The sequence below is a fragment of the Python bivittatus genome, unplaced genomic scaffold (genome assembly GCF_059951505.1).
Source record: "Python bivittatus isolate LINGU-HERP-01145 unplaced genomic scaffold, Pbiv_v1 ctg000700_np1212, whole genome shotgun sequence".
In the NCBI taxonomy this organism is placed as follows: domain Eukaryota; kingdom Metazoa; phylum Chordata; class Lepidosauria; order Squamata; family Pythonidae; genus Python; species Python bivittatus.
Window position 1 is genome coordinate 61,094,017 of NW_028277098.1, and position 27,493 is coordinate 61,121,509.

General features: G+C 40.5%; 1 protein-coding gene across 3 annotated transcripts in view; it reads right to left on the bottom strand.

Moving 5' to 3' along the window:
• The window catches only part of PIK3C2B (phosphatidylinositol-4-phosphate 3-kinase catalytic subunit type 2 beta), a 110,138-nt gene that overhangs the window by 12,080 nt on the left and 70,565 nt on the right, over positions 1-27,493 (bottom strand). For all 3 annotated transcript variants that reach the window (XM_007429729.3, XM_025167621.2, XM_025167622.2), the window contains 11 exons: positions 27,214-27,325; positions 19,173-19,315; positions 14,244-14,432; positions 13,258-13,351; positions 11,849-11,943; positions 9,104-9,284; positions 7,837-7,944; positions 7,270-7,362; positions 5,924-6,053; positions 4,282-4,418; positions 3,484-3,653 (listed from right to left, as the gene is read on the bottom strand). In XM_007429729.3, coding sequence (XP_007429791.1) covers positions 3,484-3,653; positions 4,282-4,418; positions 5,924-6,053; positions 7,270-7,362; positions 7,837-7,944; positions 9,104-9,284; positions 11,849-11,943; positions 13,258-13,351; positions 14,244-14,432; positions 19,173-19,315; positions 27,214-27,325 — 1,452 coding nt within the window. The remainder of the gene's footprint in view (positions 1-3,483; positions 3,654-4,281; positions 4,419-5,923; positions 6,054-7,269; positions 7,363-7,836; positions 7,945-9,103; positions 9,285-11,848; positions 11,944-13,257; positions 13,352-14,243; positions 14,433-19,172; positions 19,316-27,213; positions 27,326-27,493) is intronic.

A 27,493-nucleotide genomic window follows, 5' to 3' on the forward strand; every position in this document is an offset into this window, starting at 1 on the left:
GAACTAAGGCAATATTAGAATCAAAGCTATTTTTGCCCAGATTGAAACAACTTCCTTTTTGGTGGAAAATGGAATGCAGATTTTTTCTGTTGCGTTTTATTGTATTGTGATAACATTTGGTTATGCAAGTCTAGAAGGAGGTGGAAGAGCTTTGGCCTGGTGGATATTATCACATGATGCTTATATCTCAAAAACAAAGAGAAGTATCAAGAAATGTTCACGCTTAATAGGTAGACAGCCTGCAGTTGAAAGGAATGGGCCCATTCCATCTTGCTGAAGGCACCAGAGAAGGCTTTGCATTATTAAAACTCAGGTAAAACACTCCGAAGTCATTAACATGAGCTTTTGCAAGCATTCTCATTCCTGGTGAATTCTCTTAATGCTTCCTATCCTCTGGTTAACGCTAGTAAAACTGCAGGTCTTGCCTAAGGGCAATAGCCATGGAAGTATGAAGTAGTTACAAAAGAAGATCCATGTAGATTGAATCTTTCTTTTTAAACCAAAAGAGGTCTTAAATATGTTTAGTAAGTTCTAGTGTTCATGATTTCAACAGAATTGGCACTATAGTAGGTTCCTGTTTGCAATCAATCACTCTTACACACACACAAGTTCTGTTCAACATAAAGATAGAATGCACACATGTTCACATGCCTAGGTGGGAAAAGCAGGGCTTTGGAAGGGCAGAGGAATCAATTCACCCCAGCACTATTTTGTTAGTATCCATGTAAAACAGACCATATTTTCCATTAAATACAGGTAGTCTTCACTTACCACCCACAATTGGGACCAGCAACTCCGCTAGTAAGTGGCCTGGTCATTAAATGAAATGTCATGTGACTGTGCTGACTTATGACGTCAGTTCCACCTATGGTTGTTATGTGAATCACTGTGGTTGTTAAGTGAGACATCACATGACCACAACTTGTGACTTCCTGCTGGCTTCCCCATTGACTTTGCTTGTTTGGAAGCCAGCTGTGAAGGTCGCAAATGGCGATCACGTGACCGTGGAACGCTGTGACCATTGTAAATATGCGCCATTTGCCAAGCACCCAAATTGCAATCAAGTGACTGTGGGGATGCTGCGACAGCTGCAACTTCAAAGACTGGTCATAAACCTCCTTTTCAGTGCTGTCATAATTTCGAACAGTCGCTGTATGAGTGGTCAGTAAGCAAGGACTACCTGTACTACTGCTGGAAGACATATTGTGGTCTAAATTCAATAAGGGCTTCATGCGAAGAGTTTCCCCTCTTAAAATCACCACTTACATATCAGTTCCACAAAACTATTTCATAAATAGGCAATGAAATAGTCTGGGAATTCTTAATTTGAATTTAATAAGCTGAAATCTTGATGGTGCTATAGTATTTTTCTCCAGAATTTGCACTGAATTTATACTTCAATAATTCCTGCTTCACCTAGTTTTATGATAGTTCAATAGAATATTGTTTTTTTCCCCAACTGTTTTGCTCCTGTTGGGAATTTTCTATTTGCTGGATATTTAGGTTGTATTGTAAAATATATTAAAATGCAGAAAGGAAAAGCAACCAATTATTTCATTGTGCACTTAATTAAAACATAAAATACTGTATTATTTCCTGTGTACCACCAATTCTGCTAAGCTGATTCTAGAATATCAACTAAGGGTGCCAGTGAAAATATTTAGTTTTGTTATTTAGTTTTAATTTCTATAGGAACATTAGCATAATCTTACATTGGGTTTATATTAGTTTTATTTTGTGTAAATTATTTTCATATTAATTTTAGCTTCACTTCTGTTGCGATTTAATGGAGAGACAGCCAAGTGCCAACTATTGTCGTCTTCCATCCAAGTTACATGATATTTCAGGTGTTGCACTACAAATGAATCCCACTTTACAGGAAATGTTTAAAAAGACATGCATGCTAGAAGCTCTTGGCTGATTTAAATGGGAGCTGCATTTCTATGTCAAGCAGCATTTTTCCCCAATGTAACTATGGTGATTTCCATGTTAATGTCATGGTGATCTTAGGCTGTCTGCTGCCATCCCAAGGAATCAGATATGTCAAATTGGTCATTTGTTTGTGAGAACCTCCTTACAGTTTTTGAACTTTTCCTTAATTATTGGTTCCAGATCAGAGAGACTACATAACTCATGAATTCCATAACACTCTCAGTATACCCTTACTTTATTGTATAGAATGTATAAAATAAATATATGCTTAGACTATAAAGAACAGAAATTTCTAGGAATGTATTCATGTGCAGTGTTCTTGCCAGTTCCAGGAATCCATCCAGTTGCAAAGCATTTCTTCTGTGAGAAACTAATGTGCCCACTTTTGTTCCTCATTTTTTGTCAGCTTCACAATGAAGCTGAAGTGGACATTCAGCTTCACATGTAGTTGGCTGTGCACTTTCCATCTTTTATCTTTATCTATTATCTTTAATTGATTTTATTGTAATTTTTTTGTTTGATTGTTGTGAGCCCCCCAGAGTTGTTGAGGGTTGGGTGGCATTTTTTTTTTTTTTAATCTGCACTCAGTCGTTACCGACTCTGCAGTGACTGCTTGGACGAGTCCTTGCAGTTTTCAAGGCAATTGTTTCAGAAGTGGTTTGCCAGAGCCTCCTTCCTAGGGCAGAGCCCAGCTGGCGAGCGCAGGAGGCGGGGTTTCTGTTGCTTCGCGCCCTTTTTGGGTGAGCGCAGTTTTTCGCGCTTACCGGCAACTGCTCCCGACTCCTTTTTGCAAGGCGCCGCCAGCATTTTTCCTCCCACCGGAGTGAGAGTCCCCATTTATCTACTCACGTGAGTTTTCGAACTGTTGGGTTGACAGGAACTGGGGAGGAAACAGGAGCTCACCCTGCTAACGCGAAGGCTGGACTCGAACCGCTGAAGCGTCGACCATTTCTGGCCAGCAACTTTCAGCGTCGTTAAGCCGCTGCGCCACCGCGTCCCCCTTTGGGTGGCATACAAGTATACAATAATAATACATTATTATTATTATTACAATAATACAATAATATACATTATTGTAATGTAAATAATAATAATAATATAATTTTTAGAACTACCTGTTGTAAGCCACTTAGAGTCACTATGTGAGATGGGCAGCTATATACAGTAAATCAAATAAATAAATAAATAAATAAGCAAGCAAGCAAGCAAGTCATACAATGCCTTTGACCGCTGATCCAGCCAAGATGTCTTCTGGGCATGCATATGCATTCTCAGAAAATTTTATGAGGATTTCAAAGCAGTCATGCAGAGTGATGGCTGGTGTGGGTCTTCCGGGCTGTGTGGCCGTGTTCTTGAAGTTTTGTTTCCTAACGTTTCGCCAGCACCTGTGAACCGGCATCTTCAGAGTGCTGGCGAAACGTTAGGAAACAAAACTTCAAGAACACGGCCACACAGCCTGGAAGACCCACACCAGCCATCGTATGCCAGCCGTGAAAGCCTTCGACAAGTCATGCAGTCTTTGAGCAGCTGTTTCAAAAGAAGATCCCTCACCTTTTGATGTTGCCAAACATCTGAGCATGACCCAGAAACCTTCCAAAGTCAATATGGAACATGTGTCCAGTTGTTTTGAGCATGATGTTGTCATTGTGCCGGTCACAGATTCCCAGAACATAAGTGGCTACACAGCAGCCAGCACAGGAGTAAATGAAGTTCTCCACTGCCTGAAAGATGAAGATGTATGTTAGAAGAGCTATGAAAAGAATCAGTGGGAAAGCTAGGTAAGGCATTATGTGGAGAAAGTTTTGAAAGATTTCTAAAATGTGTGAGGAACAATGTGGGGAGGTGGCTTACTGGGCATGCGTGTGTGAAGCAGACAAAAACACATGATATGCCACTTTCTGGAATAAGTTGAGGCCACTTAGCTGTACCTGACATTCTCATTTACAAATCTTTCTGCAAGTAAACTTAACTGATGAATACATATATAAAGATCATGTCTGTGGCTAAGCATTACATCCAGACATTTTAAAATATAATTTGTAAAGGAGAAAAATTATTCTTAATATTGCTTCTCATTTTCAGAGTCTTAAAATACCATTATAATGCCAAATAAAATAAAACCAGCTTCTCCTTGATCCAATACTGTACTAAGGAAACAAACAATTTGGATCCGCAAGTAAAGCCAAATGCACATAAGCAAATCCAAATTACAGTGCCTCTGCTCTGCTTTTGTAATTACTACAATTATGAAACGCAGACAGAACATATTGATGCAATTCCTGCACAGGGTTCTGTGGTTTTGTCTCTCAGGCAAAGGATTTTATTGTTTCTCTTGTCACTTTTCTTTACCTTTTCATATTCATCCTCCTTGGGGTTGTGCTTCTGTAGCCAGTCTGCAAGGGGACGATCCTTGAAGGAACCTGTCACACCATGCTCCACTTGAATTTTTCGCAGAGTTTCTGCATTAGGGATCATTTCTACCATCCCTGTAATGCACAATTGATGGCAATAAGGTTGGTTATAGGAGAGGAAAGATATTATTATTGCCATTCAGTCATCTGGGCTGTACAGCCCAACAGTATCTAGGCTGATATTTTTATGAAATGGAAGGAATGCACAACCGTCTTAGTCCTCAGCCACACGGTTTCCCCTACTGGGGGATAGACTCCCATATAAACACATCTTCCAGGCAGTCTTTAATAGATAATTCAGAGGAAGGGAGCCCCCAAGATCAACCAGGTAGCAGGAAATTGTAATTGAAGCAATTACACTTCACTGGAAGGAGGGCAACAGTTCTCCCCTCTCTCAGCTCTTCTGTCCAAGACGGTTAGGTCCCCACTTCCATTAGCACCGGGAAACCAGCATCTTGAAACAGACTGCAGGAAGGAAAGGGGAAGCAACAAAACTTTCCCTCATAGCTGTGCTATAATGGGAACAGATAACTGCTTTCACATAACTGCTCATCAACCAAAAGAACATGTAGGTAAGCAGTTGTATTTGATTTCTATCCCACCTTTCCTTTAAGAGTTCAAGACAATATATACAGAGCTCCCTTCTCCCATTTGTCCCCACAACAATAACCCTATGAAGTAGGTTGGGCTGAGGAACAGCGACTGGCCCAGAGTCACCTAGTGAGCTTCTGCTGGCTGCACAGGAGGCCATCAAAGGCAGCACATGGCCTAGAGGTTATCAAGCACTGAAGTACTACCTCCTCCTTACATATGAAGCAGAGCCCCAGTTTAGAAGCTGAGAAAAATAACAACACTTTTTGGCTTAGAAAGCAGCTGTTGATTCAGATCCATGGTCCAGCTGAATTACTTAATCATCATAATCCCTCATGCTGCTAAACTGTAGACACACTTGTGCAGGTATCCATAGAAGAACATTGTTGCAGATAAAGAATGTTTCTGCCACAAACACAAGCAGGTGCTCAGCATCATTTACTTAAATAATTTTTTACCGGAGCTGTTGAAATAAACCCTTGTATAGTCTACAGGGGATAAAACAACTAAGAAAAAAACTACCATATTTAGACACATTTCACTCCAATTAACAGATACTGTGTACAAATTATTAGTTCTCTAGGCAGATGATAAATATATTCAAAATATTAAACATTTCTAAAAACATTTTAAAACTTGAAACAAATAAAACAGTGAAAAGAAAAAATAGGAAATAGATAAGGAAATAAGATAAACCCCTTTTTATATATATGGCAGGCAAAGTTTGATTTTGGGTACAAAACAATAGAAAGGCCTTAGGAAGGAAGGATGGACATATTGGAGAACTGATAATCCACTCACAGACTAATTCAGCAAGGCAGTTTCTGTATTCTCAATCTTTGCCCAAAGAGATAATAAATCTCTGTTCTGATTTTGAAGTCACTATTCCATATGGTCCCCCAAGAATCCTATCAGCCTGAAAATAAAGGAGCTGAGGAAGAGAAAGTTAAAGAAAACTGAAAAAGTTTCATACTTGGATCCAGGCTTACCCCGACCACGGCCTGTGGAAAAGCAACGGAATATGACCATGCGCATGTTCAAACCTTCTTGCACCCAAATCTTGTTCATTATGCGAATCATCTGCAGGGTTAGCATGTCTTGGCGAAGATCATCTCCACACTGTGGGGGGAAAAGCACGATGTAAGGCAGGCTATTTCCAGGGCTTTAATAACTGACCATTGGGAGAAAGTTACTAGAGATCCTTCCTCATTTAAAAACATGGAATGCAACCTAAATCACCTACTCACTTTTAAAAAAGGTATCAGCCCCAACTTACTGCAGAATCGCTATCACGTCTCTAAGAGCTGCTCTACGACTAGGGGAGGGAGAAGGTTGAAAAGAGCACCCCATGAACAAGATTTCGAAATGAGTTTTCCCGAATGACAAAAATGAAGGGGAGGGAGAATATACTGCTGGAGCCCATTGTATGAGAATTGTCTGTCTGGTCACTTAGACCATATTGTATTCTGAGTTTATGGGAATAGCTTGAAGACAAGAGGAGACATTCAATGTCAGACAAGTGATATATTTACTCTTGCTTTTTGGGCGTCCAATAGAAAGTCCCAAACAAACTCTAGATCTCTTTATTAGTATGCCATGTGGCATGCATGTGGAATCTGGTATTAGATTTGGCCTGCAGGGCTTGCCAATTTGCAGCCAATTCTCCCCAGTCACCTCACCTTTTCCAAGCAAGCTGCCCATGGAATACTCTGCTTTTCCTTAGGTGGTCCAATGTCCCTTTCTTGATGTACAACCCAGAAGAACAATGATTTCAATTTCCATGATGATTAACCATCCCTATAAAGATAGCCTATCCTCCTGCAATTAGGCTTCCATACAGTGCTCCTTTGACTTCGGTTAGAAGCTTTCTTCCAAATTTACTGTACTTGATGAATGATAGAGGCAAGGATAAGAGAAATTCTGGATATATGCATGATTATAAATGCGTGCACAACATTATAAATGTTGTGAATATACCAACATGTTTGGGTAGCCTTGTTCACTTTCTGCTTTGGCTCCAACCATCACAGGAATGTAGCCCTACAAAGTTAGCAATAGGGAATGTGATCCTTGGGCTAAAAACATTGCTGATCCATGCCATATGGATTCTAGCTTAACAGCAAAGTCTAGATCTAGTTTTTACTATAACAGTTGGAATTAGAGAACAACTTAATTCCCCATCATATCTGCTATTCAGTCTCCAGTACCAACCATAATCAAGTACTGAAGCACCCCGTAGTAGAGACAAAATCTTCCCTGCCTTCCAATCAGAGTGAGGATTATACCCTTACAATGATCTTCCTTAAAAACTAAACTTATCCAGCCTAGTGCTTACCTTAAAAATAACACGGATATTTTCCCCAAGAGGGTCAACATTCTGGAAGGAAAGTTTCAGAGGGACAGCATTGGAATTGAAATAGGAACAATCCTGCAAGCAAGGAGAAATGGGGACCAAAAGTGGGAGACGATCAGAGTAACTAGTGTTACAATCAAGCATCCTAGCAATGATAGATCAATAATCGCTAGCATTGGCAGAATTATTATGCAATGCAGATTTAGGATCAGGTCAAAGGTATCATGTTATTCCCCATGGATTATTACTATGGTCAAAATAAAACAAAGCCGCCAGAAAAATAAGGTAAGTTAAGTAATGGAAGCCAATTATTTTCATATTAAAGAGATAAGATGTTGTATAGCAAATTATTATGTAGTCTGTTATGTGACAGAAAGGAAGCAGCTATATCTAAAGACTGGTTATAGAAATGGTACTCCTGAGCTTGGGTAGTTTCGGCACTTGAAGCATAGAGAGCCCCAGTGAGTAACTCCTAAGCTATTGAAAGAAAAACAAATCCCATTTTCCACAGCGTACAAATAAAAGCATTTCAACCAGCCAACAACATACTCTGGGCACAATTCCCTTCACCAGCAGGCTGGGGCTAAGCGGTAGCCGACAGGAGCCATTGACATTGAAGAACTGCTTGACGTCCTCCAGTCCCTCACGAAGAATGGCCTAAAGGAAAAACAAAACAAAACAGAACACAGTAAGCTCTTACCTACAGCTTATTCCAAGTCCCTTTCCAGAATCTTTTCAACACAGGTCATTTTTCACCACTAAAAAGCATTTCTCCATAAGTTGTCTGCTCTTGTCATTAGGTTTAGGGACTATTGTTAGTAAGATGATGTGAAACTTGGCTGAAACAAGCCGTAACATCATGAAAAGTTCTAAATAATTATTTAATGGATGTATAGAAAACTTTGAAAAAAAAATCTTAAAATAGTTTACAAGTAGTCCTTGTTATTTGTGGCCTCATTAGTTGTACTTTCATGTATCTACAAATGGAAACTACAGACCAGACCTCGTTACTCTTGATGAGTAGTTTCATGTATACACAGCTCTGAGGGTTTTTTTGTATATTTTACACATGCCCAAAATGATGAACTGGCTCTTGTACATGTGAAAAGTAAGGGTTTTTTTTCACAGTCTTGTTATCCACAGTTGTTCAGCTGGAATGGAACCTCTGTGAATAATGAGGCCCATTTGTATATCCGTTTTAAATATATATTTTTAAATTTAAATTTCTATTTAAATAATATGATATAACAACTAAGATAATAGCAAAAGTTAAAATTTTAGTTTAAAGCACTAAAAGTATCCCAAAATAGTAGCAAATTAAAATTTGTATTTAAGTATTCAACTAAGTTTGGTAGATCTGCCCAACACTTTCTGCTTCCAGGAGGTAAGCTTCTAAAATACTTGCATTTCTTTGGAATGTAGTTAAGACAGTGGAAAGAAATTAGGATTGATGTTTTCATGTGGCAGTTAACTAAGACAAAGGCACACTATGCTAGATACTGTACCTACAGACATACAGTAGGTAAAGACATTAAGATGTATCTTAGAACATGGAAGAAACATTATATAGAATATAAATCTTGATCAGCCACTACTCTTACATCATTTACTGCATACTGACTTATGGAAGAAGTTGAAATATTTAACCTATCATAACTTCTTATGAGAAAAGATATATTCTTTAGATAATGATTTCCTTTTTCTTCCATCATCATTTATACTATCTGATAAAGAAGTAGTCGTTCACCATTGCACATTAAGCCTATCATTCTTATTCCCCTCTGCTCTTTCATCCAGTCACCATAAACCCATATACCTGTCGTGATGATGGAGCAGCCTCACGGACCTGCTGAGCTAGCTTAGCCAAGGTGTTAACAAGCCAGCACTGGCGGTCAAACTCCTCTCGCAGGCCCTTTCCACAACAACATAACAGAGCTGCCAGCAGATACTGATAACGAATGCTGAACTGAGAATCCTTCAAACCATCTTTCAGAAGCCTAGGAATACAGAGACTTTGTTACTGGAAATAGCAATGTTTGTGTGGAAAGGACCCATACCTCAAATTATCTACATTAGTAGAAGTGATTAAGCAAAAACTCTCCCACTCTTCTCCTGTGCAGACTAAGTAAACAAGTGAGTAAGCCCTTTCAATGGCTTATTCATAAATATTTTTTTATTTGGTACAAGAAAAATATATAGGGGAAATAAAGGGCTTTCCAAATGTTTGCTTAATAGAACATAAAAATGGGTAATGAGGAAGATTCAAAAAACCATTCAGAGCTTTAAGTATCTTGTGTTCTGGAACTGCTTAGGTATTTTTTCAAATGGTTCTCAAGATGCCAAGGAAGGGAGAAGGAAGATTTTTAGCGATCTGTCAGATTCCATAAAGGCAGAATTCAAGGTGAACAAGAATTCCAATAGAAGAGAATATTTGTAGCTCAGGGTTGAACTGTGGAATTCTTGGTGCTCTCTGAGCTTGTTTTTTTGTTTTTAAGTATATAATTTTTATTAAGGATTTTGATTACAATAGTAAAAACTAATACAAACTATACTTAAAAAAGAATAGTAGGAAAGAATACAAAATGCAAGAAAAATGAAAAATAAAGAAATGATAAAGAAAAGAACAGAAATATATAAAGAAGTGAGTTCCAACCTTCATTACAACATAGTATAGACAAATTTAGTAACTCTTCACCCACTATAAGGTTAAAAAAAAATCCCTTTATCCCCTATCCCATCCCTTATCTATAAGCAAATCCATAAAACATTAACTTTTCAATCCTGGTATCGGCAAAAAGTCCATAAAGAGTTGCCAGAACTTTGCAAATAAATGTCTTATTTTAACCTTGATCAGATAAACCAACGTTATATTACTTCCTTTTACTTCTAACAGTCTTAATATTTAGTTCATTTAAATATTGTAAGATTTGATTTCTCTTCAATTCTTCTCTATCCCATTGCACAGACTTCTTCAAGGGTTTAACAAGCCTCTTTTGTAGCTCCACTAAGAAAACATTTTCCAGGTAATTCTCTTGGTTTGTCATTTGTATTTCCCTTTTAATTTTTAAAACTTCAGCCAGTTTCTTTTGTATATCCAATAATGCATCCTTTTCCAAATCATTCTCTTGGCCTGTCATTTGTAGTTCCACTTTTGGTGCTTTCTCTGTCTTGTTAGATAAAATTTGCTCCACATCTGTCATTCCCTCATTGACATCTTTTGGACATAATCTATCCATAGAAGCAGACATCATTACTGACACTATTGATATTGTAGCTACTAATTTCTGGCTCCATTCTGCAAAGATCTCCTTTAATATTTCCAATGTTATGACATTTTGTGTAATTTTGTAAGTCCCAGTTAACCGACACTAAAAGTCGGCTTGTATTTTTTTCCTTCTACTTAGAATCTTTAGTCCCTTCTAGTGTCCAGTTTCTAAAATCATAAAGTCTGTTATGAACCAAGATAGCCAAAATAACTCTGGTTCCCATGAGAAGCTATTCATTTTTTATCGTTAATTCCAAAATCTTATAGTAAAAGTCAGTATTCCATATTTAACTGGACCCTTAATCTGTTTGTAAATTTCTTAGAGCAATAACTTATTTAGCTTTTTGTTGTTTATTTCAAATTCTTTAAGTTCTTAAGGTTGTGATTAATTTTTCTTTTGTTCAGAGTTGAAGTTAAACCCATTTGGTGACTTTTCAAACTTGTCATTCTGAACGTCTCTAATAGCTTTAAAATGGTTAATAGGAAATTTCCAGAAGTGATTAGAAAGTTAGGCTTGCAAACTTAGTGTCCTTTAAAAGGCTCCACCGTGGTTGCGAGCAAGATGGCTATTCCCATTGTCTCCTGGCACTCAAACCCAAGGAAGGCCACTGTCCTGCAGTCTCCTTGTGACAAGCAGCCATCTGGAGCACACATCCCATCCTCTCCTTATTTGGAGAGGTTCTGAAGAACCAGTCTACTCACCAGTAGACTTTGCTATGGTTGTCGGCTCTGCTTTTGTGAAGACATCTTCAGTTTGTTGTGCCTCCCGCAGAGGTCCTAGAGATCTCTGAGCTTGGATGTTTGCTTGCAGATGCAGATGCTTTATTAGCCAAACAGGTAACATCATCAGTGCTAGTGAGTGTGGGGTTTGCTGCCTGTTTACATGCAATAGCTTGCCCTGCTAGTTTTGGTAATTTAGGGGTGTAGAAACTACCAAAACTAGCAGGGAAAGCTACTGCATACCCCACACTCACTCGCACTGATGATGTTACCTAGTTGGGTAATAAAATGTCTGCAAGCAAACAACCAAGCTCAGAGACTATCAAAAACTCCATGGAACAGGAATTATAGGAAATACCCCTATGTATTATCTATATAGGGAAAAATCAAAGAACTGCTTTAATCCCAAACCTGATTATTAGTGGGCTTTATAAATTATGGGATAAAAAAGTAGTCTGGAACATCTTCTGGCCTCTGCTAGCAAAGCTGAAACTAGATTCTCCTCCTTTCCTACTGGCAGTTACACTCTTACATCTCATTCTTTCTGTATACCGACACTGTGCCCACCAATGTTACCAGAAAAAATAGTGGGTGATCCTCAGATCACAGATGGCTCGCTTCATAAGAAACCGCACCAAGGGACTGTCCAAGTAGCATTCATATTTGAGAGCCTAGAAGAAGAAAACAACTTGTTTTCCCAGCAGAAAGAATGAGACATGGAGAAACTGCCTTTTCTTTAAAAAAAAAAAAATGATCAGAAAATGCAAGCTATAAAACCTGCAGTGAACTACAGAAGCAGGAAAATAGAAAAATGTGAGATACACTCACAACATAAATATATATTTCTCAAGGAAAGATGTGGCAGTAGTGTACAATGCAAGAAAATACAAGTCCCCAATAAACTGCTTGGAAAGTCCCCAAAGAGACATTCATAAACATCCGTTAATGGAACGCTATTACTACTGTACCCTTTACGCTTAAAAAAAAAGAGGGCACTGATGGCAACCAGAGCTGTTACAGCATAGTAAAGAAGTAAAAATAATACAAACAAAAAAATAGCCCTTGCCATTTTAACAAGTGTAGCAAGAATAAATCCAATCTGGATTACAGTTGTGAGAATATGATACATCAATTTGTGCAGAAGACATAACGTTAAAAAAGAACAATTCCTGATTTGTGTAAACTGTTATTATTTAACACAGCTACCCTAGATTGATGAGGGACATCTTCTCTGTAGAAAGAAGCTTCATTTTATTTTAATTTTTAAAATCTGTTTTGGCCTCAGGGGCTGAGAAGGAATGCTCTCATGCTCTTACCAGCTGGGCAGGACTGAACATTTTTTATCTATCTCTGGGAGCCTTGGAGGAGTTCAGAGTAGAAATCAATATGTTTTTATCTTGCAGAGGCATAATACCTCCCCACTCATCTTATTTTGGCCCAAAGAAGAAAAAAAAAAGTGAGATTAAATTTGCTATTTTACTGCTGAACTTTGCCAGAAAGTCAAGGGATGGTCTGGGGCTGCAAAATGAGGGCTACTTGTGACCTACAGGTTCCCTACCCTGTCCTAGCACATGGAAAAAGGAAACTGAAAACTATTAACTGTGAAAGCAAAAACCAAAAACAAATGTATTCTGAATTCAATGTAGAATAGAAAAATATGATGTGAAGGATGTGACCTACTGATAATAATGTCTGTCCTTTATTCAGAGTTGTTTGGTCAAAATAACCTTGTTATAACTAGTTTCTCAGCACAGCAACCATCCTGAAAATTGTGGAAGCTATAGCATTTCTAATTATTTGGAGAAATTCAACCCTAGGAGAACAATTTATCAATTGCCCCCATCACAAAGACTAACATAGCAATTTCCTTGCTGGACATAACCCTGTATTGGGTTACAAGCCATTCACAGGTGTGTTCCCAAATTGACAGCAATAATTTCCCAGCTAAGGCCATGGCACTTCTTTCAATCAGCACACTGACTCACCTGTACCAGCTGGGGCAGATAATCTAATAGCTCAGCATCTGATATGGAATCAATCCACTGTACAGCTGTCCGTCTCACTTCCTGATCTGGGAACCTGCAGCCATGTCAGTAAGAGAGTTTATAACAAATGTCCACTAGACAGAATGTCCAAGGTCCAAACTGAGAATAATTTTTTAACAATCTCTGTAGTCCATTTAACCCCCAACTGATACCATGGATATCTCTTACAGCACTCTGTGCCATCATGGCAACTATTTCATGAAGACCCTCCCCTCATAAAAGTCACTGCAGCCACAACATGCTTTCACAATCTCACACAGCAAGAAGATGGGATTCCTCTGCTATACCCTATAGTACAGGATTTAAAAATAGTAACATATAAACAAGACAAAAAGCAGCTGTCCAAAAATATAATACAGAATTCTCACAAACCAACCATCTACACAAGGAGTCCATCACATATTTTAGCCCAAAGCCTGGGTGATAAGCCAACTTTTAAGGGCTTGTTTAAATAAGGTCAAGGTGCAAGCCGTATCACCATCTGGTGGGGGGGATCATTCAAGACGGCAAACACTACAAAGAGTGTAGTGCACCTTCCTGGGTCCTATCAGATGACACTGTTTAATTGATGGGATCTGGAGCATGCCAATTCCGTCGGATCACATGTTGGGCAGAAACGACAGGAGACAGGCAGTCCCACGGATAACCAGAACCTATACATTTATTTAGCATCCATTCCGTTGAGTTTGGAACATTTTACTGTAGACGAATTAACACAGGATTGAGCCCAAGGAGAAAGACAAATTAATCCAACTACCAGCATTGAGGAGAAGGAGGGAGGGGGGTGGAAAATCAAGGGTGGAAGATCTCATTGGCCAAAATGTAAAGCAGAACAAGGATCACCCTATTTGTTCACTGTGCACTTTGGACCTTTCCAATACTTGCTCTCCTACACATATCCAGAGGTTTCCAGAAAAATTACTTACGCTGCATGTAAGAGCCCAAGGGCATCTTGATGATTCATGTATGTCCATTGTTTCAGCAGGGCATAGATGTCAGGCAAGCAGGCCCACTCCCAGCTTGGGGCGCTAGCAAGCAGCAGAGGCAGCGATCCTGGCTCAGAGTGGCAGTAATAACGCTTCTCCCATAGTCTCTTTTTGTCTGCATCAGTTAGCCTGGAACAAGAGAAAGACACAAAGGATAAAAAGAATCTCCATGTAATAATACTTATGTAAATTTTCCACAATTATGCAATTAGAAACAGAATGATAGACAAAGTGAATATTTGGTCTGCTTTTAGATTTTGTGTGCCTCTGTTTACTTAAAAGCACACAGACTCACCTGTCAAGATGAGACTGCTGGCTCCTATAACTCCAAGAATTGTTTTTGTATTGCTTTGCTATCCTCATTTCATTCCCTTTTCCATCATGTCTACTAGATTATGAATCTCTGAATAGGGATTGGCTTCTTTTTTAGTCTCTGTATCATACTGAGAAAATGTGACATGCATTTTAAGTGATCTTACTACTATATGCTATTAATATATGCAAGACTGTTATAAAACCAGCCTATGGCATTTGATCATACACTTTTTATTTGCAGGAAAAGATCCTGAAACTGGGTTGCATAGGATCACAAAGATGTTGCTATGTGTAACCACCAGAGAGCAGCAAATTCATGGGAAAATATCCTATTCTGTTTTAATTAGCAGCCAAATCATTTTCTCTCCATGAAAAAATATGGGATCAGATGGCTAAAGAGGGACCCTGAAGCAATTCCATCCCCTATCTAATGGGATCAAAAAGGGCAGTTTTCCCAAAGGGCTACAGAAGAAAAAGAAGCTGCAGCCAATTATGACATGTAGAAGCTGTTTCCTAGTAGAAGTAATGGAGTCATTCCATGCAGTGAACAATCTCTGGTCTTGCATATAACTCTGGGTTTTCCTTTCCATGATTCATACTGACAGTTCAACATGCATCTGAATGGAGTAAAAGAGGTTAAACATCCTGTATGAGGCTCAGGATTGCCCAGAAATTGCAGCAGCTTGTGACTTAGAAGATCTGATCACCCTCATTTTAGGTGATTGGCAATGGCTTGTACTTAGTGATGTGGAAAATATGCTTTGCAGATACTCATAGATATTGTTTATATGGTCCAAAACAAACCCTACTGAAAGCAGGATTTGCGGGCTGATGCATTTTATGTATTTTGTAATTAAAATAATGTTTTTTATTTCTGCATCTATACATATCAACTAGTATGTGCACATTTTATTGAAATCAGTGTCCTCCTTTGGGGAAAGGATTGAAGCTTAAATGGCCACTCTGCAGACAGCTTGACCAGTGGCTGTTCAGCAGGGAGGAAAAGGTCATCTTTCTCAACACATTCCAAACTGAAACTCATGGAAACAGCTTCCTGGGGTGGAGAGAGGGAATCAAACTTTCTGTGTTGTACTGCAGGGAAACTGGAGGGAGCTCAAGGTTATGATAGGCTGTGGTTAGGATCCAGGGCCATCTACTTCAACCCAGTTGCATTGTTACTTGAAAAAGAGGGGAAGCGGATTGTAGAGGCTTTGGCAAAGCTAGATAGGAGGGGCAATCACATATAATAATGCTAGCTCTGTTCCCACAAGTGTTCTTTAGCGGTGTCCAGGAAATTAATTCACTGGGGCCAGAACAAAGATGAAGGAGAATGAAATTGTTGCCCACCCATGAGAACCTCCCACCCTAGCAATGACCCAGAGCAGACAGGAAAGCATGTGCTACTGCCTTTTGTACAATATCAGGAAAGGCTTGCCTGCCCATTTTACAGCACTGAGCAATTGCTTCCCCCAAAAACCTTCACTTCAGCCAAACAGATGCCAAGGGTATGGAGAAAAGAGGCAATATAGAGACATTGGAAGCATAGCGGCAAAAATTTATGGGGATAGCCAAAAAAATAATGGAGATAATCATACCCACCCATGGGTAGATAATCATACCTACCCATGGGTATATAATCATATCCATAAATACTACCTTTCCAAAAGCCATTGCAGTTAACAGCTTAAAGAAATAGGGGCTGTAGTTGCTTCCAATCTACACCTTATCTCTGTAATTGTCTCCTCTGTTCACTCAGTTTTTATAGTGCAGACAAACAATACTCCTGTCTACTGAATTTCCACTGTTCCAAGTCTTGTTCCCCCTTCCTCCCCTGACCTGGTTTATGGTAATGGTGATGGTAGAGGAAGTAATAAAAATGTAATTGCAGCACCAGCCTGTCTAACACTAAGAGGCACAGAACTATTAACACTCTGAAGGGTTTGTTGCCTTTAATTACAAAACTCCCTTGTTGCAGGTTCACCCCATTTTAGGAGACAAGTTCCACAGAAGAAGAATAGTGTGTGTGGTAGCAAAAATAATAAAATTTAAAGGAATAATGGAATTTTAAGAAGACAGGTCCTCTAAACATAGTATTAAAACACTACTATATAATAATCCAAACCAATAGAGTACACCACAAGCACAGAACAAAAATTAGAAATGTGTGCAGAAAATATAATTCAAGCATATGATTACAAACTGGCCCAAGGTGGAAAAGTTCTGATATGTTGGAACTGCAATTCCCAGAATTCCCACCCAGCATGGTCAATAGCTGAAAATGCTGGTTGGAAATTCTGGGAGTTGCAATCCCAACACATTTGGAGAGCACTGGATTGAAGAAGGCAAGTTTAGAAGACTGGAGCTATTTTACAGATAGAGAACACCAGTGACATTTGGTTTTCTACACTGCTTTTTTACTATAGCACCAGTAAACAGTTAGCTATGAGCAACACAAAATAACAAACACTATGTAGACAGAATCTACCTTTATAATTAATTAGCAGGACAATGATTTAATGGAAGGTGAAACCAAAGCACAGGTTCATATGTAGGTTTTTCATCTCTTTAACCCTGTTACACTTTTATGCTTTTGAACTCCTACTGTTGACTTTTAGCATAGATGCTTCTCAGGATAGGAACTTCTCTTTTTACCTTATATTACTCTGTAAATCACTGCCTCAATATATACATATATCATAATCTTCCTCCTTCCATGAATGAAAGGGGACAACTGATGGCCCAAGTCTGGATTTCCAGTTAATGGGTGTTTCTTTCCCAAAGTATGCAGCCTGAAAAAAAAATGAATGGGATTAACTCCCTTGCTGCCTGATCCAATTTAATGCACAACATGCTCCTGGGCGAAGTAAAAATGGTAGTCCCATGTGCAGTTCCTATCACCTGATCTTCCCTATCTATAGGGGAAAAAAATGCTGTAAAACTAAGAATGGGTGATCAATTCCCGTAAGAACAAAATAGGCAGGTAGAAGAAATAATTCCTTGGACAAACATTTTGTGGAAAGGAAGCATCCCTAGTCAGTGAGAGAATGGACCCATTCAACTCATTTTCTGCATGCTTCTGAATGCTGGTGTTGCAGATAAACGTCCTTGTTGGCCATGCTTGCTGATACTTGTAGATCAAAATGTATGGAGGTCAGCAGATTGGGAAGGGTGAAACATACAACATTGTGCCCCACTGTTCCCCTAATGTCTGGGGATAACTGGCAGGAGAAATATAGACCATCTGAATGTAATCTAACTCTCCTTGTTTAGCAATTCTATGCAGAAAAAGGAAAAGTGTCAGCAGCAAGATGGACATGTTGCCTTAAGGAGAAGTATGCAACTTCATCTGAGCTATGTTCCAGGAACTGTTTTTTGGGGGAAGGTTTATTGGGGTTTAAGGGGTAAAATGGGGAGCTTAAGACTTTAGCCACAAAAGGAGGAAAGCCATGTTAGTCTATTGAAAGCAAAAAATCTGAATGAGTCTGGTAGTACCTTTTCTGAATACTGTAACTCATTTTATTAAAAGGCATTGGATGCTGCTTTATGCATCTGATGAAGTGAGCTGCAGCTCACAAAAGGTTACACTTTTTAATAAAATTTAGTCAGAAAAGTGTTACCAGACTTTTTTTGAAAAGGAATCTCAGTGAGCCATATCCAGCCTTCCAGACACATGTTTTGCAAACCTGGCTCCAGGGACAGACATATTCAACCAAATGCAACGTCAAGGGATTTCTTTTGGCTAACGTATAGAATGTTCATGAAAAAAAACCTAACCTAGTATGAAAGTATCATTCACATGAAACTATTCATGAAAAATCTGTGGACACTCCTAAGATTTTTAATAAATGAAATAGTTCTTTCATAATGATACAATGGCAAAATGTCACCAATCAGAAGTCTCAGGCAGAATGTTCTTTCCCAGTCTTTCTACCTATGTGAGTAATGATACAAGGAACAGAATCTGGGAACTTATGCATGCAAAGCAGGTGATTAATCACTGAGCTTTGAGAAGACTGTCAACTGTCAAGCAAAAAAGAAAGATTCTCTGAGTACTACTTCTACCCCAAAGGCCCCATCTATAACAAGTACAACATTTGCAAGTGTTCCAGCTGAAGATATAAGGTTCTTCCCTGAAGGAGGAAAATATAGGGCTGCCTCTATCACTAGAACTGCTCTCATGGAAATGTCCCAGGTGGAGTGCCTGCGAAATTGATTCATTCTTGTTTGTCCTACAACTTTCCCAATAGCCAAGATTGGTGTTCCACTTGATACCACTTCCAGGTTTTCCACTCAGCATCCTGTTTTCCTATTGGCAAAAACAAAGGGCACCTGAAGCTACTTCTTGCAGAGCAAGATGGATAGCACTTGCTTCCCACTTCCTTCTGAACAGAGAATGGGTGCTATAAGGAGGTAGGACTTCTGCTGGAGAGGCAGTTTTCCACCCCAAGCTCCCCCCTCCCCCCAACATCATCTGGCTTGCTCAGAAACGTGGACATTTCAGACTTTCCTTCACCAAGGTGGTCATGGATCAGTATGAACCCGTCATCCTCTCACCAATAAAGTGATTCCTTCTGCATAACCTCCTTTAGTTTCCGTTGGTCTCCCTCAAAGAGACTGTTGAAGTTGTACTTGGGACTGAATTCTGCTGCTGGTGGACTTGTAAATTTAATTTCAAATGATGAACTGGGAAAGTCAATCTGCAAGAGAAAGGGAGAGAAGAATAGTCTAAACACAGACTTGACCAGCATCTCAACATGGTACTTTGATATTGGAAATGTATGCACTTGATTTATAAGGCCACCTAATTGCAAGCAATGTTCCCCAGATCACTTCATGAAGCTAGCCTGAAAGCATCTTAGCTTTTCTCAGTTGTATTAGAACATTATATTATTCAACTGACTGAGTGCCAGTTCAGACAGCACATAGATTGTGACATGTCTCACAGAAATGGGAAAAATCAGAAGCTTAAATTATTCATCTTGCTTAATTTACCCCTACATCTATGTAGTGGGAAAATCCACTGAATTTCAAAGAACTTTTTAGAATCAGATTTCTTATAATTGAAGCAATATGTTATTGTCTTTCCATTCCCCCTGGCCTCTTCCTTACCATAACGTGCAAGTCTGGTCATTAATTCTCCACATCAGAGGGTACAATATGCAGGCCAGTATATTGACTTGAGTTACACAATGCATTGTACTTCTGGGCCTAACCTGCCTTTTAGCTGGTCTCTGGCAAAAATGATCAACAAGTACATGGCCCCTCCCACTAATAGGGGTCAAGATATAGCAGTATGTATTGTCACTTAATCCAATTTAGACCAGACCATTACAACTTTTATGCTTTTCCTTTACTCACATCTTATTGATTTTAAAGCAAACTTTTCTTCATAGCAAGAAAGACAAAGGCAAAAGTGATTTGAGTTGGTCAACTTTATAGGAGTGATGTAAAGTCAAGCTATCCCAGTTCCCAGTTTTTGAGAGCTGCTTGATGACTAGGGATACCAAAGAGTAAACCAGAAAGAGAAATCAAAGAAGGGTTTAAGGCCAAACCTCATACCTTTTTAGCCTGACCACACCAATGTTACTTAGGAAACAGCAAGCACTGAATCATCTGACTGCAACCACACACCATGCATTCAAATTGTGATTCACCATATTAGCACAAAAGTAGATGAGTACTGATTTGCCAAGTTTAATCTGGACTCTGGATTTGGCACAACCACTGATCTAGCAACACACATCACACCATATGCAAAAGGAATGTATTATTCAGCACTGAGTATGCCAACAGATCTGCCTCCATACTAAATGCTGATCTAGCTGACCACAAATGCACGGTTGCTCCTTGTGCCCCATCTTCCTGCAGATATGAGGCATAAAAAACTTCAAGACAGACATATCACTCCAGGATTTCTTCTAGACAAATAGTGGAAATATCAGATAGTCTGCTAGACAGGCAAGCAGACTAAATAAATAATTTAGGGTTTAAATATATAGCTTTATTAAGTGGGCCCCAGAGTGGGCAAGTTGATATAGAGGAGGCTAGGAGAATGACTAACCTTTGAATCAGAATCCCTATTTTGAGTCTCTATGACTTCACTAGAAGGTCAAAAGCAAACTTTAACCTTAGTCCTCCCCTTTTCTCCTGCAACTTAACAGGAGAAATTAGTTAATGCTAATTTATAATGTTGAAGAATTACAACCAGATAATAAATATGAAATTCTTTGAATATTTATGCAATCACACACACACCCCACTTCAATCTAACTGGGTTCTAGCAATACATAACACCACATTTAACAGTTGCAGTAACTAGAATCTCACATTCTGTCTTTGGCTCAAGCTATTCGATCTCCAAAGACCTCCCAGAAAAACTACCATTTTATCGGCGTATAACATGCACAGGTGTATAACACGCACCTTAATTTTAAGAAGGAAGTTTGAGTAAAAAAACCTTAAATTTAAAATAAATGACTTGGAAGCAAAATAAAGGGAGCTCTGAATTTTTTTTTATTAATATTTATACCACTTATAAGATAACTACATAATATGAAAGAAAAAGCACCTCTTTTGTATGTTGTAGGCTGGCTATGTGTAGCGTGTATGTACCATTAGTGTTTGTTAGCTGTGGGTAGTGTGTGGTAATGGTAATCTGTTTATTATCATACTGGTACTTATTCCTTCCCTTTCTGCTTACCTGTCTGCAGCAGGCAGGCGGGTAAGATCTCTGGTGGACCAGTAGGGGTTAAAAATCCTGGTGGTCTGAGTGGATTGGGGGGTACACTAATTTATTATTAGGGTATGCCTCCTCTGTTTGCAGTCTTTAGCAACATCACCTGTGTGGTCCCACACTCAGTGTGTCAGAGCAAAGCATTTCTTTTTTGGCAGCCGCCGCAACTCAGCGCTGCCACTCCAGATGGCCACAGAAGGAGGTGCGGTGCCTGCTGAGCGCTGCACAATGCCCCCCTAGCCACCCGCCGAGAGTGGCCCCTGACCCCTCTCGGATCGCCCCGGGACCAGCGAGCGTGAAAGATGCAGCCTCTCCTCCGGCTCCCTGCAGCCTCGCCCGCTCCTCCCTCCTTCCTGTCGGGAGAAACTTTGGCACAGAGGGGCAGCCCCCTCCCCCAAGGGCTGCACCGTGCCGTTGGGAGCATGGGAGAATCCGGAGACGTGAGTTCTCCAGCACTCAGTGTCAGAGCAAAGTGCAAAGAGCAGATCTGCAGCGGCTCCTCGGTTTGCTAAAAGCGGAGGGGGGGGGGCAGGGAGCTGTGCGCCAACCATTCCCCGGGCCTCTGACTTTGCAAACCAGCCGCTGTCCAGAGCATGCTGCACCTGGAGGATGAAAAGTTAAGCGCTGGTGTGTGTGTATGCACCCGCACGCATTTGTGTGGTTTTTATTCCTGTTCCCACCCCACCCCCCAGCGAGGGGATCGGCCCCTGAAGGCTGCACTGCACCGTTGGGAGCACGGGAGAGTATGGGGACCTGAGTTCTCCAGCAACCTCGCTGGGGCAGTGCAGTGCGCAACGTTCACCTCTCAGGACTGTGTGGTCCCTCAGCCCAGGCAAAGTCGGAGGCTTGGTGTGGAGCGAGGCACCCCACTCAGCCCAGGAGCTTTCCTGTTCTAAGCCCGCACTGCTCTCTTAAAATCCACAAGTCTCTCAAAATCACTGAGCGGCAGGGGAGGAATACCGCACAAACATGCAAGTGCGCGCACACACACACACCGGCGCTTAACTCTTCCTCCTCCAGGTGCAGCGCGTTCAGGACAGTGGCTGCTTTGCAAAATCAGAGGCCCGGGGAATGGGTGGGGTGCGGCTCCCTCCCCCCCAGTTTTAGCAAACCGAGGAGCTGCTGCGGATCTGCTCTTTGCGCTTTGCTCTGACATTGAGTGCTGGAGAACTCGTGTCTCCGGACTCTCCCGTGCTCCCAACAGCACGGTGCAGCCTTTGGAGGAGCACCGATCCCCTCGCCAGGGCAGATCTGCACCTCCCTCTGTGGCCATCTGGAGCGGCAACGCTGGGTTGCAGCAGCTGCCAAAAAAGAAATGCTCTCCCAGCTGCCGGTGCTTTGCTCTCCCAGCCCTGCCGCTTGAGGTGAGAAGCCGCAGGGCATATCAGTGTATAACGCACAGCTAGGATTTCAGCCCCAAATTTTAGGGAAAAAAGTGCGTGTTATTCACTGATAAATACAGTATCTTGACAAGTCTCCAGAAGGCCAGTAGAATAGGAGCCACACTCACCTTGTGGGATAGACTCTTCCAGAGGATGAGAATGCCCCCACTGAGAATGCTTACTTCTGTGTCCCAACCCATCATGCTTCCTGTTGGGTTGGCACAGGTACCTGCTGTTTTTTCTGGATTGGATAAACTGAATTTACCTGGGATTGATGATCTCCGAAATGCCCAGGCCCTAGGACACATATAGAAAACACACTTGGAAACTACCTGGTAACTAATCCAGCTCCTGTAGTAATGGCTTTATGTAGCGATATTGAGACTAACCAGTAAGCACATGGGTAACTTCATGTTGCAGCAACTAAAGTTTCTGGGTGATCTTCAAGAAGATCCCCATGTACAGCAAATTACAGTAATCCAAGCAAGAGGTGACAAGGATATGAGTGAACATTCTCAGTTTGTCCTGTTCTAGAAAAGGCTACAACTGGCATACCAAAGTTAGTCAAAAGCCTTCCAGGCTACTGCCTCCATCTGCTCCTCTAGCAGGAGCTTTGAGACCAAGAGGGCCTCTAGATTATGAGCTTGTTCTTTTAAGAGCCAAAGCTGGTATTATCCTAGAGTCAATAGGTTTCCCAATTAACAGCTCCTTTCTTGTTTGGGTTGAGATTTAACACTTTTTTCCCCCTCTTCCAGTACTGGAGCCTCCAAGTACTGGCTCAAGACATCTAGTACATTTCCCATTAAGCCCGAGGTGGAGCTATATAACTAGATATCATATTCTCTCTCTCTCACACACACACTCTTCTAACCTGCCATAATCAACTGACTCTCTGTGGCTTATATAGAATGCAAAATATTGATGATCTTTCACCCCAAATTGACATATTACCTTCCAGTGGCTTCATGTAGATGTTAAAACAACATGAGGAAGACTGAGCCTGGGGCACCCCATCCCGGAGCATCTGAGAGCTCAATGTCTCCCATCCTTATTGGACCTGCCCACTCTGGAAAAAGAACCACCACATTATATACCCTCCACTTCCAACCCTCACAAGTGTCCCAAAAGGATACTGTGATCCACAATATTGAAAGAGGGTGTGAACATAATCTTGCCCTAAGTCATCAATGAGGTTGCTGCCCCATGTCCCATGTCCATGCCTGAATTCTAACTGCCATGGGTCCAGATATCTGCTTCTTCCAAAATCCTTTGTAGTAGTTGCACCACCATTTTCTTCACAATCTTCTCCCCAAAAGGTGGTGGTGATGGATATAGGACTATAATTATCCATTGACCCTGGATTCAAGACAAGCCCTCTTTCAAGACCACTGGGACTTCCCCCTCCTGCGAGGAGGCATCAGCTACAGCTAGGATCTAACTCCTTTCCCCCTCCTTGGCTATTCTAACCAGCCAGGAGGAACAAGTGGTAAGTCCACATCTAGTGGAGTTCACATTAGGGAGAGTCCTATCCACTTCTTCAAAATGCACAGGCTCATAAACCTCCCAAATATCATTGCAAAGCATTACCCTTGCTACCTCATTTGATCCTGTACATCTAGCTTCCAGCTGAGAATAAATATGAGTGATTTTATCTATGAAACAACTGGCCAGATGGTCATGATTTACATTCAATAGATTTTCTGGCCTGTACTTGCCTAATAGGGTTCAGGTTACTCTAAAAAGTGTAGTTGACTGGCATTTTGCAGTTGCAATCAAGGTGAAGTAATTGCCACAGAGTAGGCTCAAATTTGAACTTGCATCCTTGTTCTGTCATATTTGCTCCTTGTCTTCTGTCAGTCTCACTCTAGGTAGCTCTTCGCTCACTTCATCTCTGGAGCTGCTTAGAAAATCAAACTGAAGTTAAATGCCAGTGTTTTAGGATTCCCTCCATCTGCTATTGACCTCAAAATTCTTGTGGAATCTGAGCCTTTTTGCTGTTTTATAGATTAGATTGAGTTTTTCAAGAGGAAAGATGGAAGATGACGTCAAGCTTCTTGTGGGTTAGAAAGTCTCAATCAAATCCAATTCTGGATCAAGATATGATGTCCACACAAATGCAGTCCCTTTGTCAACATATCATTAGTTGCAGCTTAGATTAAAAAATACATTAATTCATGAAGAACCCAATGGATTTGTAAGTAACTGTGGAAAAGTAAAATTAACTGCTTGGTTGCAGGCCAAATAAATCAATACTGAATAAGCAGGTCAGAGAGCTGTAGCAGCAGGGAAGGGAAATAAATAGAGCAAGGCAGGGCTAGGTCAGAGGCTCAGTAATGATTCTCATTTTTACTCCAAGTCGGTGGTGTGTACATGATATGACCCAAGGGAGAAGATTTCTAAAACCAGCCCAGCTGGATTCCCTGTCTGCCAAGTCTTCTTCACTTTAACAGCATCCACCTTGCCTTCCATTCCTTTTGTCCACACCCTAAGCAACAGACTTTGCCACCTCATTTCCTAGCCAAAATGCTATTCACAAATACAGTGGAAAGAATACAGGGGAGAAGAGAGTAGACAAGAAGTTATCCACTGGAGCTGAAAAGGAGGAAGAGACAACAAAGCAATCCAAGAGAAAAAATAGTTGCTGTTTGGTGTGCATGTATGTTGGGACTACATAAGGGATTGCAAGTCACAAGGATTTGGACTTTATTATATGTATTAACACAAGAATCGGAATGATTTAGGGAATCAAGATCCAGAGAAACAGCATTGCCACTCCCCTCATAAAGGAAAAAAAAGTCTATGAAAGAGCAGATAATTATATCAAGCTTCTTATACCCCAGTGTTGTTTTTTTCTCCATGTATTTACAAGAAGGAGTCCTGCATAGCCTTAAAGTGTAACCAAATAATAATGAACTTAGCTTTCTGGAACAAAAGTCCATCAAGAGACAATAGGGTCACTGTGTTCCTAACTGGCAGAGGCCAGCAATTTATCTGAAGCTTATCAGAGTGAAGTCTGCTATTTGAAGGTTCATCTGTTGAAGCTTTGAAATGGCCTACCAAGTTTTAGCTTTAAGGCAGAGCTGGCATCAAGGACTTTAATCATAGACTTTCCAACTATTGTAAGATGCACTTTTTTTGTACTGACGATATAATAATGATTTCTAAATGGCTATCTATGAACACAAATTAATCAAAGAATCATAGAGTTGGAGTGACTGTTGAAGGTCATCTGGTCTAACCCTTGCTCAGGGCAGGATCCCCCAGAGCAGGGTTTTTCAAACTGTTTTGTGAGGACTTCATAAGGAGAAGGAGAAAAAAGTTCACTCAAACACACCCAATTTACTAGAGCTTTGCCTCTTGATCAGAAGATTTTTAAAAAAACTAATAGATTCCGCAGGCTGATCAACTTGAAAACCCCTGCCCTAATGCAACTCTGATAGATGACCATCCTGCTCTTCCTGATGGAGAGGACTCACCACTTCATTTGGCAGCCTGTTCTACTGTTAACCCATTTGTTGTGGTCCTTCCCTCTGGGGCAATATAGAGTAAGTCCACTCCCTCTTCTATGTGACAGCCCCTCAGATATTTAAATTTAAGATATGCAGATCTTTGAAATTAACACATGCAAATCTGCCTGTCCTTTTGGGAAGTAATGCATTCTTTCTTTGTTGGGGTGGGGGGAATTTGGGTAAAACACTGTTAAAGCTATTGTTTCCTCAGAACAAATTCTTGCAACATTTTATTTTTCATTTAAAAACAGCCTCCTTCCCCTGATTCTTTGCCCCATAAAGAAGTGTCTGCTTCCCTCATTCAAAAAGTAAATCCTGAAACCCAGAGAACTAATGAGATGCTATCCCTACATCCTACATCATGGATAGGGAATATATGGGCCTCCAGATGCCACCATAGAATTCCCACCAGTCCCATCCATCATAGACAATGTTGAAGGACGCTAATTGTTGTGGTAGTGGTGATTCTTTGTTAGATTTACATCCTGACTTTTCTCAAGAGTTTAAGGCAGCTTCTATGGGAATCTCCCTTCATTTCTCCCTGCTGCTACTCCCTGTGATGTGGGCTGGCCCAAAGACACCCAGTGAGCTTCCATGGCTGAGGGTTGACTAGAATTTAGGGATTCCCAGTCCTAGTCTGACATCTTAATTGCTACATTGTACTATTGTATAAACAACATATGGAGGACAATAGGTTCTTCATGCTGCTACTTGTGGGCTGCAACTAACATTAATCATAGATATTCTCTTTGGAAAGACCCACGACATATTCCACACTTGACATCAAACTCAGTACAACATTTCCACAAGTCAGCTATTGTATGCCTCTGGAGAGTGGAGCTCTAAATTAAGCCCAGTAGGGGTTCCTATACTTGGGTGCTTTCAGCAGCTGACTGTGAACATAGTCTCATTATAGCTTCCTCTTGTCTGAAATTAGGTCATAGAAAACATAGCTTTAGCAGGAAACTCACCTGTAGAATAACACTATCAGGCTGATTAAAGTTGGGAGCACTTGATCTGGCACTAGAAGGGCCTTGAGTCGCTGGCCATAAACCTAGGAGTTTCCGTCCACAGGTTAGGACCCTGTGGAGAAAAGAAAAAAAACAAGCAAAGTCACTGATAGCAGATTCAGATCCTTTTATTAAGAACAATATTATCCAGGAAGCAATTCCAGCAGAATCTACCAAAACAAACAGTGCATAGGACTCGGACTGTCTTCTGATACTAGCAATATTTATGTCACTGTTTGCA